We start from the raw sequence: 16,650 nt of genomic DNA on the forward strand, positions 1-16,650 counted from the left end.
TCCAGGAATAATCAGCTGTTTCCCAATTTTCTTGTCACTTCTGAGCCTTTGAATGTTAATCCTATACATAAAGTCTTAATTTTTCTTTTGTACTTCATTGGTGTTGTGTGTGAATTTATAGGCATTGTCTCTTTGCTAATTCTGCTCAGTCTGGTTAGTGAGTGGGTATGCATGAGAAGATGCTTAGCAACTGAAAGCAGAGCTTCAAGAGGTGTAACTAAGAAAGCATTTCTGCTGCATCTGACTTCAGTGTTTCAAAAGTGGTTTTAGTATTTAGATTCTCCTTGCCAAGCTCAAAAGGCATGTTTTGTTTAATTTCTTTTCTTCTGCAAATACCAAGTACTTTATTGCTTTGTTCTGTATGAAATTTGGGAAATCCACTCATCCAGACCATGCACAAGTTGGTTTATTCAGGGAGATAAGTGAGCAAAGCTTCCCTGTGTAAATCATTTCACACCAGAAACACCCTATACTTAAAATAGAAAAATCAGCTCTTCAGCTGTAAAAATGTTCTCCACTTCATGAATTTTTATTAGGCACATTTTTTTCCTGCTAAGCATGCTAGTCAGTCTGTAAGCCTGGTCTGTCCAGCTGGGGAGTCAACTAATAGCATTAAATGAGAAACAAAAAGCTGTAGAAAATGTTTGGTGTGGACATCCAGTGGTTCACATCGTGTCCTCCTTCCATTTCTCTACTTGCTATAGTCGTTGACTTGCCTTTGGCATTCACATCAGCTAAAATATCTGCCTGCTGCTCAGATAGCCTTGTGCCAGGACTGAAACTGGAGCATATTGTTCCATCATTAAACAGGCAACGTTGAATACTTTGGAAATTAACAACAGCTGCAAGTTCTTCAGCTATTTTTATTTGTACTATGGCTCTAATTTTTCTAGTGTGTTTGTGCTGAAGTCAGAAGAGGAAAGGAAAATAGATCCCCCAAGAGGCTGATATTTTGTTTTTAATTAAAAAAAGGGCAGTGCCTAACAAAAGCATCCATAAAACAAATAGTACCAAGGGTTGCCTAGCAGTTTTCTCAGTGTTGTGTGGGCCCCTTAGTGTGGTTGCTGGTATGAATATCGGAGGACTTTAGTGGCACCTTAGTGCATGGTGAAGTAATTGGCACTTTCAACAGTCAGCCCTCTCCTTTGAAAGTCCTGCTACTAATAGCATCTGTCTTAGGCTTTAGAAAAGATTGCTGCCAGCAATTTTCCATTTTATTTGTGTTTTATGCTCCTAGTCAGAGGCATAAGCCTCAATCCCCAAAAGCCACTCCATTTGGAGGTCTTGGATGAGGCCCTGAAGTCAAGCTAGGGAAGCTTTAGCGGATGATTGTTAAACAGGATTTCTTAAGTATCCTTCAAGAGTCCAGTGGCTTGAATTTCTTCCCGTAAGTCTCATGATCATGTGTCAGGAATGACAAGGCAGAGCCTTATCCTTTCTGAAAGTTCAGGAAAATGCTCCTTAGAGCAACTGTAGGAACCAGGCATAAGTGCATTGTTTCTTTATTTGAAAGGCAATTTAGCAAGAATGTATTTTTTCCCTTTAACTGAAGAGGGAGGTGGTCCAGTTCTTTGCTCTGGTTATGTGACCTAACTCATGGCCAGAGATCTTTTCATTGGGCTGGACATCATTTTAGAAAACTGCATACCACTATAGGCATTCCTTTTAAAGTGTTGAATATGGGTTGCTATATTTCTGGATTTGAGTGGAAGTTAATAAAGGCGATGGTTTGCTGTTCATATTCAGTAACTTAAACTTTTAGGGGAGAGCTAAACCTGTTCCCCCTAACACAGGCCTACTGTGAATAGTAAGAAGGGTCTTTCTTGTGTATGGAGTTCTACTGACATATTTGAAGGACTGAGCCTTTATTCAGTATCTGGTGTCTCTTTTGGGAGTCTCTAAACTGGTGAAAATTTCTGCTACTTTAGATGAAAGTGGCTTTATTGACATGGGTTAGCACCCTTGCATCTAAGCTATTAGAAGTTTTCATCTTGTCATTGAAAAAGAACCATCACAAGCATGAGCCAAAGGCAATCAACTTCTCAATGGCGAGGTGGTAGGCTTTTCCTTTCCCAAATTAGAGGCTAAGCATGCTGCACAAAAAAGGATTTATTTTTTTTGCCTGGCACTGTGGGAAAATCATAAAAAAAGATTTCTTCACTGGGCTTGCTCAAGGAGCTGTAGCTAATTCATGGTGTCATGCTTTTGTGTTGGAAAGGGCTCAAGGTACAAAACTTGGTTGTAGGTGAAAAATTGGAACTTGCATGGAGGAGAGGTGCACCAGGTATCTGTCTGTAGTATAAAAATGACAAAGCCAGTGGAGATCAGTACCTTTGCTAGATGCTGTCATTCCTATATAGCGACCAGTAATTCAGGGACTACCTCTGTGATTTCTTTGGCCGCCACCCTGTTGGTTTCTGTCCTCTGAAGCCTATTGGGAAGCATGCTGGGAAGAAGGCTTGGCTGTGGCTCAGAGTCAGTGCCATTTATTCCAGTTAGCCCTGGGTTTTATTCCACTTTGTATTTTTCTGGTTTTCATGGGCACGTCATTGTCTTCCTCGCTTCTCTGCCCTGCTGCTCCTATTCTTTCTTTATTTCTCTCATCCACGAGTTTGCATTTGTAGTTACAGTATAAAGGCTCCTTTGCCTGAGCAGAATTGCCCTGGAGAAATGTAGGAGCATTAATGCCTTTGTACTGTAGTGCTGTTTCCCCTCTGAGATGAACCCAGCACTTGGAAGAGCAGCTGGCAGGCCTGTGAAGAGAGGGGCAGCAAGCCAAGCCATATCCTGTGAAAGCAGAAGCAATGCCCTTGAAATCACTGGAATTGCCCACTGCATGTACAGGGATTAAATTTTCTCCGAAAGTTCAGTTTATGCAACATTATCAACACTGACCAAAATATGCAAGTGTGTCTGTGCTCATCTCTGAGCTCTTGGTGCTATTTCCATCTCTTAGTGTGGGCAGGCACTATTAAAATCCTCAGCACTTTCAGTCTAGTTGAATAATTTTCTAGCTGCTAGGTTTATAAATTAAACATTTATGGCCATATCTCATGCTATTATCCATCCATAGCAATACCTCCAGGCAAGGATCTTGAGCTTTTTTGGAGTGCAGGCCATGTTTTAAAGAAGAGCAAATGTTTCATTTATGCCTCATCTTACTCTTGCACTTCTCAGTTGCAGAACGTCCCTGAGGTAACCTCAGATATTTCTTGGGAGGAAATAACCTTAGTAAGAAGATTTTTGATGTCTGTGTTGTCTGTGTCAAAGGCAAGAACAGAGTTCACTGCAGCCTCCCGAAATTTTTTTATGCCTTTTCAAGTAACTTCCTGACACACAAATATGATCTATCATCTGCAAGCTGGAAAAAAAGAAAAGCATCACATGCACCACAGACCACAAGGGTGGTAGCAAGAGGTCCGGCAGTGATAACTAGGACATTTGCATTTTAACTGTTATTAATGGAAGCTGAAAGCCTGATGGTGTCCCAGAAAAATCTGTGTATATGGACAGATGTTTGAACGAGAGGCATGCGCTGATTAACAGTGAGAGGAGGCATGTAACAAGCTACCCACATGCTGCATGTCCTTCATCGAGTTGTGAAGTGAGTGGTTTGAGGGGTGAAAGGAAGTGAGAGCCAAGTTGGGCTTCTATACATAACCAAAGAGGTTGTGCGAATTTGTCTGGTCATGTGTGTCCAGTATCTCCTTCTAAACAGTCATGTTAAGAATTTTTTTTTTTTTCTTCTTCCAGGAAGCTATTTTGAGTGTGATAAAACTCAGGTGATAACTCAAAGCAAGGAAATGATCTATTTAGAAAAATGCCAAAGCTTGTGTACTTTCGGTTTAAATGAAGAGATTTGTTTCATTCTTAGTGGTTTATGTTGAAATTGGACAGTCTGGGACATTGTAGATTATTGTTTAGGTACATTCAGGCTCCTAGTAAAAGAGAAGCAAATATTAAGGTCTTATGTAGGAATTTACTTTGTTTGGAAGAATGCTTTACCCTCAGTAGTCATTGTTACTTGCCAGAAAGGCGTATCTCTTTATTTGCTGTTTTAGTCCTTTAACAGGAAATACTCCAAGGACAAATGCTCAGTATTTCTTCCTGCTCAAATAAGTAGTTCTGGGGTACAGCTGTTAGATTTGTCTCACTGGAATTTAATAATCATATGCTATTGCTATGGCAGTGTATATTGGACTGTCTGAATAGGAGTCCATTTAGGTTCTTATTTTAAATTAAAAGGCATTGATGTTTCAGTCTACCTGGTGAGTGTCTGCCTAAAAGCCACAGCACAGCATCTCCCAAAAAGCTTGAATTGACTTGTTAAACGAGTACAAATTACATTCAGTTAACTCTTCTGCTGTTTCTTCTTGTGGGGAGGGTTTTGGCTTGAGACAGAGATGTGTTTGCTGCTGGTCATTTGGAACTTTAGGAGACTGTGTGCAGGAATAAAAAAAAGTGATTATGAATCTGGATGAACCCAAGCCCATAAACTCCTCCCTGTGTTCCAGTAACTGAGTCCCAGAGCTAATGGGTTTCTGGACTGTGATGTGGAGATGATTGTATGGCAGCCCTGTTTTTTGGGGAGCCAGCCTTGCAGACCAGCCCATGCCTGCCTTTGCTGTGTTACTATCTCAGTATCAGCAAGTAGTTAGTCTAGTGTAGCTGGAACGAATGAACTAAAATTTCCTTTAGAACTGTTTCTCCAGTCCTGGTATGGTCATCAAACCAGATTGGACCTGTACAATCAATTATACATCGTTGCTTTTCCCTTGAGAGACTGAGTGGCCTTGTGAGGGTGTGAAGGACACAGTAATGATGGCTGTTACTGTAGGTGTGTACGTAATAATTGACTTCACTGCCAAGTAGGTGGGAGTTGCCCAAGTATGAAGCTTCCCCAACAAAGCATTCAAGCAGATGCTTCTTCTCAAAGAAGTACCTGGATTCTCACTTGCAAGGGTTTTTTAGAAACTGCTTTTCAAATATCAGAATGTTTCCAAGGTAACCTCTTTAATCTCTGCTGTGTAGAAATGCTTACTAATTGAATATACACACGACGTGTGTAATCTGATTTAAAATTAACAGATGCTCCTAAAAACAATCCAACACTAAACATGGTGGGGCTCTAGAATAACCTCTTCAAGGTGAGAACTTGCCTTGGCATTTCTTACCCTCCAGGTTACAGGAACAGTACTTAGATAATATTTCATTATTATTGATTTCTTTTGTTCCCTGCACCACTGGGTGTGTGATTGCTCATAGACTCTGCTTTTTTTTTTTTTTTTTTGAGGCTGGGGATTTGATATCTTCAGTGTTACAGATGTTTTCAGGACTTCTAAGCACAAAGCATTTTTTGATCCAGTATTTGCAGTTTTGGAATAAATAACTCAGAAAACTAAAAAGATAAGAGTCTTAGTTGAATAAAACAATGTTTTGTTTTCCAATAACTCCTTATAAGAAGTATCTGAGGAAGGTGTACATCCCCAGATTAAATGTCAAGAATGAAAAATAAGAGTATTAGGGTGAGGAGCAAAAGTTGCTGTGATTATGCAGCTGCACTCTGTCCTCTCAACTCACGCTGTCTCTCTCTGTGGAACAAATGAGCACATGGGGGCTTGCATAGCATCAACAGAACAGAGCCTGGGAACTCCCAAAGCAGCTGTCCTATGTCCTAGGGACCATCCAAGAAGTCCATTTTCCTGCACCCTTTGAAGGGCTGTCATAACTTAACTAAGCAGCATCTGTAGTGCAGTGCTTTTAAGTGCCTCGATCTTGTCTGCACCGCAGATGACTAAGAAAATTGAGTCTGAATAAATATTCTTTTTGTCAGTCTTTCTTTGCTTTGGTTTTATTAGTTTGGTAGATGAAAGACAACCCCTGAGGATTTAAGTACTAGGTAATTTAAGGGCTGCTTTCATTCTTGGGGTGGTAAAGTGGAAGAACGAAATGCATGTAGGAAACAGTCAAATTTGCCGGTTCAGCATGGACTGGAGTTGTTTTAGATAAAAATTAGGAAACTTAAAACTAGACTTTTTCCTTAGTAGTACCCTAAATAGTATCAGTTCCCTCCAGCAGGAAGTGCCCATTCAGGGTCGAGACTGGAGATGAACCAAGCTTCCAGTTCTTAGGCAAAGGAAAGCTGTTTTGGTGTCTGTATTCATCATGCTCATTAGAAGCATAAAAGGAAAAACATTGTATCATCAAATCATTTAACAAGAAAAATTTCATTTAGGTTTGTTTAATTTTTAAAGAGACTGAGGAGGAAATAGAGATGTCCTCACTCTTGGCATGGTCTTCCTTTCAGTTCCTGACAAGTGATCCCTTCCTCCCATGTACCCTACTTTATGGGTTGTTTTATGACATGACTTGTTCTGTAGTTAAAGAATGCAAATAATAGAACCCTTGGTTTTATTTCTCATGCACATATAAAAAGAAAAAGAATAATCGCAGAAGCTAAATTCAATTTTGGAGCTGTGGAACCTGTCCAGTACCATTTGGAATGGATCAACCTCTGCAAGTGGAGTTGGGAAAATGTTACATCTGTTTCCTTGCAGTTGGAACAAAAAAGTCTGCCACTACCCACTGGAAGCTGCAGAGTCTCCAGTGGAATGTTAACCCTGTTTTGCTTTTCTTGGGTGAAAATGCTTCATGCTTTCTTGCAGGTCTAACATTAGAACTTTGAGTGCGAGGTCAATTCCACCAGAAGATTTAAATGCCCCCATCTTTTATCTTTGTGCAATTATTGCTGCATTCATGGGTGTCAAAATGAAAGAAAGAAGGTAAAGCAAGTCCTAAACTTCTCTGATATCGAGGCTCTCTTGGCACTTTTGTAAGCATCTGGTTTGACATTCTGATGTAGAACTGAGCTGGCTATTTCACACAACTATGACAACTGTCATAACTATGCTTTCCAAACAGTTTGAAAAAGATTGAGTACAGCTGTTCCATCCAAGTCTGATGGGGGTTTGGGTTGATGTGAAGTTGGGTATGAGTCAGCAGTATGCTCTGGAAGCCAAAAGGGCCAGCTGTGTCCTGGATGCATCAAGCACAGCATTGCCAGCTGGTCCAGGGAAGCTGGTCCAATATCCTGCTGTGCACTGCATTGAAAGGTGTGGGTCCAGCTGGAGTCCCATGTGCAATTTTGGGTGCCACAGTATTAGAAGAACATGAAATTATTGGAGAGCATCAAGAGGAGGGTGACTGAGATGGTGAAAGACCTTGAGGGCAAGATGTAATGAGAAGCAACTGGGATCACGGGTTTGATGGAGCGTGGAGAAAAGAAGGCTGAGGGGTGATCTCATGGAAGTCTATAACTTCCTCAAGAGGGGTAGTGGGTGGGAGGTGCTAATCGCTCTCTGGTGATCAGCAGTAAGATGTGAGAGGATGGAATGAAGTTGCATTGGTGGAAGTTCAGACTGGACATTAGGAAAAGGTTCCTCGCTGAGAAGATCGCTGAAGCAGCCTATCCAGGGAAGTGGTTGTGGCACCAAGCCTGTCAGAGTTCAAGGAGCATCTGGATGATGCTCTCAGCCATATGGTGGAATGTTAGATAGTCTTGTGAGGAGCAGGGACCTGGACTGAATGATTTTTGTGGGGCCCTTCCAAGTTGCGATGTTCCGTGATTCCTTGGTAGTTGTGCTTTTTAATTTCTCATAGAAGTGCTCCCACATGCAAAGAGATAATAGTAGGCGTGGCTGCTGTTAGCAGGGGTGGGGGAGAACGGAGAGAGAGCTGAGAGCTGTGAGAGGTGATGTGTGTGGGTGAGGTTTGGTGTAGGTGGTTTCTTGCCCCGGCCGGGCTGCGGGGAAGGAGCAGCAGCCGCGGGGCGGTGCAGGGAGGGAGGGAGGGAGGAAGGGAGGACGCTGTCCGCGGTGCTGAGCGCCGGCCCCGCACCCTCCCTTCCGTCGGCTCCCAAAAATAGGGGTGCCTTGCTTTGCCTTTTATTTCTTCCTCTTTTTTTCCCCTTGTATATGGATGAAGGAATTGTATTCAATTGAAATTGTGTTGTTCTGGGACTGAAGCGCATTTGCAATTTGCTGCATAATGGCCAAAAAAAATTAAAAAAAAAAGAAAAAAAAAAGAAAAAAAAAGAAAATTAAATAAATAAATGAGTCAGGTTCCTGAAATGAAATGGTAAAATGGAACACAAGGGATATTTGTATTTCCTCTCTGGGAAAGGTTAATAGATCTAAATGTAAAATAATGCTTTGTGATGGGAAGCTATCTAAATGTTAAACCCACATCAATTCTAAATCAAAATATGATAATTAATACATGTGCTCTGAACAGCACAAGAAGTAATAAGAATTTGATGCTTATGCTGAAATTTTTTGCTGTTGCAAAACACACACTGATTAATTCAAGGTGGAAAAGTTGTTTCTTTTATGAATCTTATTATCAGAAATATTCTCTTCTTTCTTAGAGAACATACAAAACGTCTAACCAAAAGCAATTATCTTAACCAAAAAGTTTGACCAAAAAGTTTTAACCAAACCATTTAATTTCCTTATGAAATAGATGAAAATCATTATTTATACTGTGAGTTATATGACTTTGTAATCTTGACATTGGTGAAAGAGATGTATAGCTGAAACACTATTTGTTCTGTTTACTGTTAAATGGGAAGGAAAGCTTGATAAAGGATTGGCATGCTTTTATACAAGAGCTTCCTGATGTGTTCTCATTACTTCATTAAATAAAAATACCTTAACATAATCCTGAGTTTTACTAAAAGTTGCTCTTGTCTTTTGAAACAAGAGTATATGTTGAAATCACTGGTAACATGGCTTGCTAGCTCAGGGTCTTGGAATAGTTTTGCAGATGGGCAACTTTCACCCTGATGTTAGCATCACCAGGGATGAATTTTGATGGATTCAGGCAAGGCTAAAAGAAAATGTGTTTTCTCTAGCAAACTGTTTTCACCCTTAGGCTGCACTTTCCAGATTCAGGATATGCTGTTTCTTACTTTAATGGATAGTTTGCCCTTTTCTTTGCAATAGAAGAACAGGATGCCTCATATTCTTGTGTCTGCACAAACAGTCTTTCAGACTTTCAGCGCACAAGAGGTTCTTCTGATACAGCTTAGCTTGTACCTCATAATGCTTCCAGCTCTTGTCTAGGCACTGAAAGGGATAGTGTTCTGAAAACTGATGCAGTTTTAAAGGTCAGATCCCATAAAACATTGTGATTCATAGCCAATAATTTGCCTTCTGGAACTGCTTATTTAGTCTGGAGTTGCACCGTAGACTTTATCTTCATTTTGTTTGGGCTTCATCAAGTATTTGCCACATGCAGTGACCAATAAAACCAGGGAAGAGCTGAATTTTGCAAGTGGCCTTCTGTAAGAGAGGCAGCAGGTATAGATAGTTGTTTCTCAGATGCTGTGGGGCCCTATGGGAGAAAAGTGTTGTCCTTCCCATTTTCTCAGATTTTAGTTTGATCCAGCAGTATGGAAGATGGAGTTCTGGCTCTGTGTTGGAATAAGATTGTGTGATGCTCAGAAACAATAAGATACTTCTAGCATCATACTTGTCCAGGATACTTCTAGCTCTTTCCTCCTGTTCATCTGTGTATTAATCCAAGCAGAGCCTCAGAGGCTGCAGAGGACTGGCATGTGGGTCATCTTGAACCCTAATAATGTATAGCATGTACCCAGCTAAGGGGCAGGTTACAGCCACTAAGCAGGTCACCCCAGAATACCAGGAGCCATTTCCATCATATCAGTATGGCAGGTCAGTTAAATACCTGGTTTTGTTCTTCTGAATCTGCCTTGGATCCTTATAAGTGTAATACATAGTGGGAGAGAAAGGCTCACCCTCAGTTGCTGGTAACTGATAGGTTTCCATTGGCCTTGTGACTGATAACAGCCTCCTACAGAATCTGGCTTTGGGCAGATGTCACAAATTCCCTCTGGATGTCCCTTCAGCAAACAGATAGCAATCACCCTCCATCTGCCCTCCACAGGCATGGCTGCCCACAGCAGGCTGCTTTTTCCATTGGTACCCATAACAGAAATGGACTGTACTCAGGCTGGAATATGCACATGGGGCTTTATTTGCTTTTACTTTTTTGTTTTTAATTTCCAAACCTCCACTGAAGGCCCTGGCTGTGAATCCCTTGATTACAAAGAGTAATTAATTGATCAGATCTACTTTTTTTTTTTTTGTTGTTGTCCTGTGGGCTGAGAGATAATGGTGAAGGACATTCCTGCTAGAGATAGTATTTCTGCAGGATTTGCAAAGCCTATCTGTGGAGTACCACCTGACATTCAGTGAGCAGGCTGCCTGCTCTAGCATCCCCCACACCATGTGCATACATATGTATTTTGTGTTCTGTATTTTATGATGTGATCAAAACCAGTCTTTGGATAATGTTCTAGTAACTCCTATTTCTCATTTTTCTTACTAGCAGCCATAACATTTGCAATATCAATCTGTGGCAGGAAGCAGGTGTCCTTTTTAAAAGGAAATCTGAAATAATGTAGAGGCCACAGAAAAGGACAGCTTGCAATTCACATTGCTATAGTCTTGCAGAGAAAACAGGCTACAAGACAGATGCTGATTTATTTAAAATCAGATGAACAAAAAACAAAGTCTTGTGGTTTTTTCTCTTTCTCTCCTTTTCTTTGCAAACTTAAGGAATTCAAACATCTGGCTAATTCACATACCATTAATTCTCTAAAGATTACATATGCCCACCTAATTAGACCTGCATAATTTGTTTTAAAAATGAATGTACTCTCATATTCATGTTTTATAGCTGTGCCAAATTCTTAAAGGGCATAGAAGGGAGAATTTTATAAGAGAAATGTGCAGTAGTCCTTTCCCTAGAAAAGCTGGAAGTATCAGTAGGGCTTTACTTAATCTTAGTTACAAAACTATAGACACACTGTTTTGGCTATTAGTGAATGGGTAAATGGCTTTTTAAATACATGAATGAATGCTTGTTAGCAAGTCTGAGATACAGCCTGTCTTCATATGGGAGCTGGCAGAGTGGGCACCCATCCTGATGTGTGAGATCCTATTGTGTGGCAGCAATATGACTAATCTTGCCTTTGCGTCTGGTTTCTGGGCTGCAGCGAGTTCCTGCCAGCTGTGCTTTCTTGAGGATTTAATAGCCTCAAAGAACTACCAGGACATGGCTCTCCAAAGGCTGAGAGCCTGGTGCTGATGGCATATGTCTCCTCTTACTCTTGTGTGGCTCTCCACCAGCTTAGCTCTTAGGCCAGTACTACTCAGAAGAATAATTTGGGTCTTGGCAAGCAGTGGATTATCATAGCCTTCTTCAGAGGATGTATGTGGGGTGGGAAAAGCTAATCTGTACCCTGACCCCCATTCATCTCTCTGGGGCCTGAGCTCCAAAGGCACTCAAATCCTTAGTGGCAGTGACATGTTAGACTTATTCTCAGCAGCAAATTCCTGCAAAGTCTGCTAGCCAGCAGTAGAGCGGGTGGTAGCCGCCTGCTTTGTGTCAGGCTTTCCTGGAGTAGAGTTGCCATGGAGATGGGTGGGAGTTTAACTGAGCAGGGAGCTCGGCGGTTTGCCCTTGTGCGTGTAAATCTGTCTGACATGTCATGTGGCTCAGATTTGGCTCTGCTGCTCACATTTGAGGTCCACTTGTTTTTTTTTGCCCGATTCCCATGTAGGAGAGCTGAATAACTGCCATGCAGTATTCATAGCACTGTGATATTAAAAAAAGGCAGAACTGGGATTGGTGCCTGCTCTTCCAGGGCCAATTTAAAACTGAATCTGGACACCAAAGGATGTTTAGAGCAGGTATCTAAGCCCTGTGAGCTGGAAGGAACTTTCCCAGGCCGGAGCCTTTCTTGTGACAGCAGTAAGCATATTGGCTGTGTGAAAAAGAGAATTATTTAGAGGCAGAAACAGAAATCCTACAGTTAGGGAGATGTTGGAAGGTGGAATCTTCCCAGTTCGTTTTAGAACTTGTAAAGCAGATTAAAATATGGGGGGGAGAGTGCTGAATTTAAATGTCTGCTTTACACTTAAAAAGGGTGTGCGGGCTCCACGTGCTGAGAAACATTTCTGGGAAAACATCAATTAAAATGCTTGAGACTGGCAAGAGGCTTCAAGGCCGTTGGGGTAAATGGTGACTCATACTGACCGAGAAGCAGGAAGGAAAAACATTTAATGGCAGTGCCACCCCAAGCTGTACTCTGAAATGGGGCTTCCCAGGGGATTGACCTGCAGACACTGGGATTTTAGCCAAGGTCTGCTGATCTACAGCCTTCAAAGGTGAAGAGCCAAAGTATTTTTCAGTGACTTGGCAGCATGCCTACTGGGTTTTTCAATGCATGTTAGCATGCTGTTATGGAGAGAAACTTGGCATATTTCTAATTTTAGAGTGAGAGGAAACAGTCGGGTGGTGAAAATATTTGGAAGGAAGGGTTAAAAAGTTGGAAACTTCGAAGGAGGGGGACAAAGAGGGAATAGGGTGAATGCAAAGGTGGATCTTTGAACACCAGTTGCTTCAGTAGAAGATAAAGAGTCCTCCTGAATATATTGCCTGGGCCGTGGCATCAGTTTGAGAGGGGAACAAGTTTTCTGCTGTGTTTGTCCTAGGGAAATAGGACTGGTCCTTCCAGCATAGGCTAAAGCTTGTGCATCTTGAAGACTGGTGTGAGCTTGTTGTGTTACTGGAAAAAGGCCTCAACACATGCTTCAAAAGCATCTTCTCCTCCTCCTCCCCCAATCTCCTGTACCACTCTTAACAATTTAATCCATAGCAGTTTGTCTTCATGGACTGTAATTGATCTGTCTGTGATTTAGCTCATCAGACACTCATTAAAGAGTTTGCAGCCTTTTTTATTCATGAAGAGTGAGACTCAAGGATCTAAAACCACTTTGTCTTTGTCTTAACTGGATTCATTTAGTATTCTGGGATTTGGGAAGGCTAATAAACTTAAACGAGCTATTATTTAAAGGTGAGCTGACAAGTGAACATGAAGAATGATCCAAACACTGGCAGTGTGCCAAGGGCTCTCTGTCGTCAGGTGTCAGGTGTGAGCAGCAGAGGGAATTGTTGCTAAAACCCCAGATATTCCTCACTGCTCTGCAGTGGGCATCCCACAATGCCCTGCCCATGAGTGATGGGATAATACTGCTTGCAGGGGAGCTGCTGGAGCTGTGTCTGCAGTGAAGATGGCATTTTGTGCTAGTGATGTCAGTGGGATACACAGAAATATTTGGTGCATTGTGTATAGTTTGAGCCTGACATCTGGCTTTCTTTATTAGGGGCTGCTATTGTTCCGAGCTGCCGCCTGTGCTCTGGCAGTGCCCGTAAGGAAGAGCACTTCTCACGTCGCTGGCACACACATGCTGAGGAAGTGCCTGTCCCCGTCCTTTCGCAGGGATACACCAGCAATCTGCAAAAGAGAACAATCCCCTGAGCTGCAGAAAGCAGTTTCCTTTCCCCACTACTTTAATGTACACTTGAGACATTTCCAAGCTGTAGGAAGAGGAGATGGGATAGATGGTTCTCCATTCCGCTCCTTCCTGAGCCTAGCTCTGCATGTCACACACTTCCAGAAAGATGAATAATTCCCTGTAACTTGAATTTGCAGTGTAGTCATATGCGTAGTATCATCAAATTCCTTGTGCCTCGGATGTCACATAAGGGGCTATAACCGCCGTGGGCTCTTAAGTTCTCTGTGGTTTAAAGGCAGCAGCTCTGCCAGGGAACACATGCAGCTGGATCCTGGGTCTGTGCCGAGTGTACTGACTTTGTTCAGGAGCTGTGGGAGGCTGGTGGGGCCCCGCAGACAAAGCCCTGTGTGAGGGATCTGAATCCTGGCAGGACACGCTGCCATTTACGTGAACTGACTTCCCGCTTGCTGTGTGTATCTGGATTGGGAAATCTTTGGGAATATAAACCTCTCCTAACTGCTCGGAGTCACAGTATTTATAAATACTCTAAGCTTGTGTTTATAACTATAAATCATCCTATGTAAATATTAATACCATATTTTTCTTCCTTTGTAGTGTACAGAGGCCAAAAAGCATTGCTGGTACTTTGAAGGATTATATCCTACATATTATATGTAAGTAGTCATTGCTTTTCTTTTTCAAAAGAGAATTAGATTCTGTAGGCTCTTAGACTGTTACTCTTTTACTAATTATACTTTTTCTATAACTCACCTGAGACTTTTGAAAATTCAAAAATGAAGATGCAGTAAACTTTCATTTCCCTCCTTCCCTGTAACCCGTCTCTTTCCCTTTTTCCTTATTAAAAAAAATGTACAGATTCATTTTGCCACACACCCCAGATGACCTTTCCAACTGAAAAAAAAACTCAAGTACTTGAACAGCTCTTATTTCAGAATACTGAAAGGAAACATAAGTAGACCAATGTGAAGACAGTTCTCCCTTTGTTTTGAACAAGGACAGGTAATCAGACAGAATACCAAGAATGCTTTGAAAGTAACTTTGTCCCTGTGCTAGTACTCTTGTTTGATTTAGAGAGTTGAGATGATTTGTTTTCCATGGCATAACCGTCCTTTTGATGAGTGGCATCTACATTCACATCAAGCTTGGGTATGAACCAAATGTCAGTGACCTGTAGGTCTGTGACTGAGGATCTCTCTAATTGCAGTTTTCTGTTTCTTATTGCCCATAGCAGCAACCAGAAAAGTGGAGGAAATATGTGGATGGGATTTGATGTGGGTTTGGTGGCAGAAAGGAGATAAATGTAGTAAAGTTTATACCTGGGTTGTATAATTTTATAATTGCAAACAACTGTAAACATAAGTTTAAAAAGAAAACAAAAAAAAAAAACCCAGGGTGGAAAACCATTAGGTTATCTGTTCCCTGAGCAAGCTCTTTCTTGCTGAAGGATTGGAAATTACTGTAATCCTTATGCTACCCAAGAACTTCCCTCCCTTTTCTTTTCCACCTCCACTTCATCTGCCAGAAGCAAGAGAGAATGCTAGAGACAAAAACCAGCCAGGAAGCCAGTTGCAAAACAAAGCCCACAGAAAGAATGAAACACCATGACTTAATCATCTGTGATCCTGGATATTAACTGCTTAGGAAGTGTTTGTGCCTAGAACTGTCTTTTTTTCAGGTGACCGAAATGTGGAGAATTACTCATAAATGGTTGGCCAAAACAGATGGGGGAATTTAAATAAGTTCATTTTCTTTGCATGCTAATAACAATGGGACTTTGGTTCCGCCTACATTTTATTTTGCTTTTCTGCAATGTGGGAAAGAAGCTGGGATGTCACAAAATTACAAAAATCCCACTGTACCTTGACATTCAGGAGAGTGTTATTCATCATCACCTTGGTGTTTTGCTTACGTTTCTGCCCATGTGCTTTCACAAATAGTGTTTGTCTCCCTTGGCAATACAAAGGGGTTGCTACTTGGAGAGGGGGTATTCAGAGATTGGGTTCAGACCCTTTGGAACATACAGGTTCCTGCAAAAGAAAGGGCTACAAAAAAAAAATTCTGTTGTATATTGGCACTGTCAAGTCAGTCAGAAGACTGTCACTAGTCTTTGTGTGTTTTGTTACTGCAGCACAGTGTTATCCAAGTCATTGCACGAAAGTGTCATGGTTGCCACTCTCCTGAATAGTGGAAGTCAATGGAAAAAGGAAGGGGGAAGGGGCAGGATGTGTGCGCTCAGCAATTGTCCCAGTGGTGATGAGTGTCATGTTAATGCTAATGTTGTTGTTGTGATTATGACTTTAAGTGGGCAAGAATAAACACTAGGGAAAGATGATAAGGATTTGGGGATGGTAAAGCTCAGAGGACAGATACTATGTGTGACAAGTGAAGGAATAGGGAAAGGGTATTTGAGTGCACAGGAACCCAGCAGGGTTAAAAGGGGGATGCGTCAAAGCAGGTTGTGCATGTCTGCACTGCCTGGGCTATTCTATTTGGTTACTTCTGCAATGTCAGGTTCTGTTGTGCAGGGTCCCCAACTGCTTCCTACCTGTGCTGTCTTTTCACACCTCTGTGGTGGAGGAGAGGCACAACTCCAATCTCAATATCTTAGGGCGAAGTCCCATTGCTTCAGCACTTGTTTGACCCTTCACTGAATTAATTCAATTTGCTAATCCCACAGAAAGTTGTTCATTTTAGCACATTGGAGTCAGTGTTGAATCAGCTTGGTGTAGTTTTTTGGCAAACACCGGTGAAATGGGAGGAAGGGAGTATTCTGCATATTGTGGGGGAGGAGGCATGAATAGCATCGTCTCCATCAGCATATGGTTACATGTTAAATTATCTAAAGGCATAATACATAACTTTGTCCTGAGACTGCCTCCTTTGTACGAATCTAGATCTGGGATGTGCTGTAGTGAAATGGGTTTTATTTTATCTTACCATTTCTGTAGCAGCAGTCCATACGAAGCAGATATATTTAGATTTATATTTAAAGGAGTTTGCAGTAGATTCCATTTGTTTCTATCACTGATTTTGTGAACAAACTTTTTTCTCCCCAGTTAATATATGTAGTCTCTCCGTTCGTCTCTAGACTATCTTTGGAAACTTCCAAAACCCAGCAATGCAATCCTTTTTAATGATTTTCCTGTGATTTCAGTCCCATGCTGGCACTGTGTCACATCTCCAACGGAGACAGTTGGTATTATAACGAAAAGGTTGGCATGTCAGCTCAGAAATGCCAAGTGCT

At 41.6% G+C, this 16,650-nt stretch overlaps 1 protein-coding gene across 2 annotated transcripts in view; it reads left to right on the forward strand.

Annotated features, from left to right (window-relative positions):
* Positions 1-16,650, forward strand: part of VOPP1 (VOPP1 WW domain binding protein) — a 62,138-nt gene that overhangs the window by 30,082 nt on the left and 15,406 nt on the right. For both annotated transcript variants that reach the window (XM_030237308.2, XM_050971474.1), the window contains exon 2: positions 14,001-14,059. In XM_030237308.2, the coding sequence (XP_030093168.1) occupies positions 14,001-14,059 (59 nt within the window). The remainder of the gene's footprint in view (positions 1-14,000; positions 14,060-16,650) is intronic.

This window comes from Serinus canaria, chromosome 2, assembly GCF_022539315.1.
Source record: "Serinus canaria isolate serCan28SL12 chromosome 2, serCan2020, whole genome shotgun sequence".
NCBI lineage: Eukaryota > Metazoa > Chordata > Aves > Passeriformes > Fringillidae > Serinus > Serinus canaria.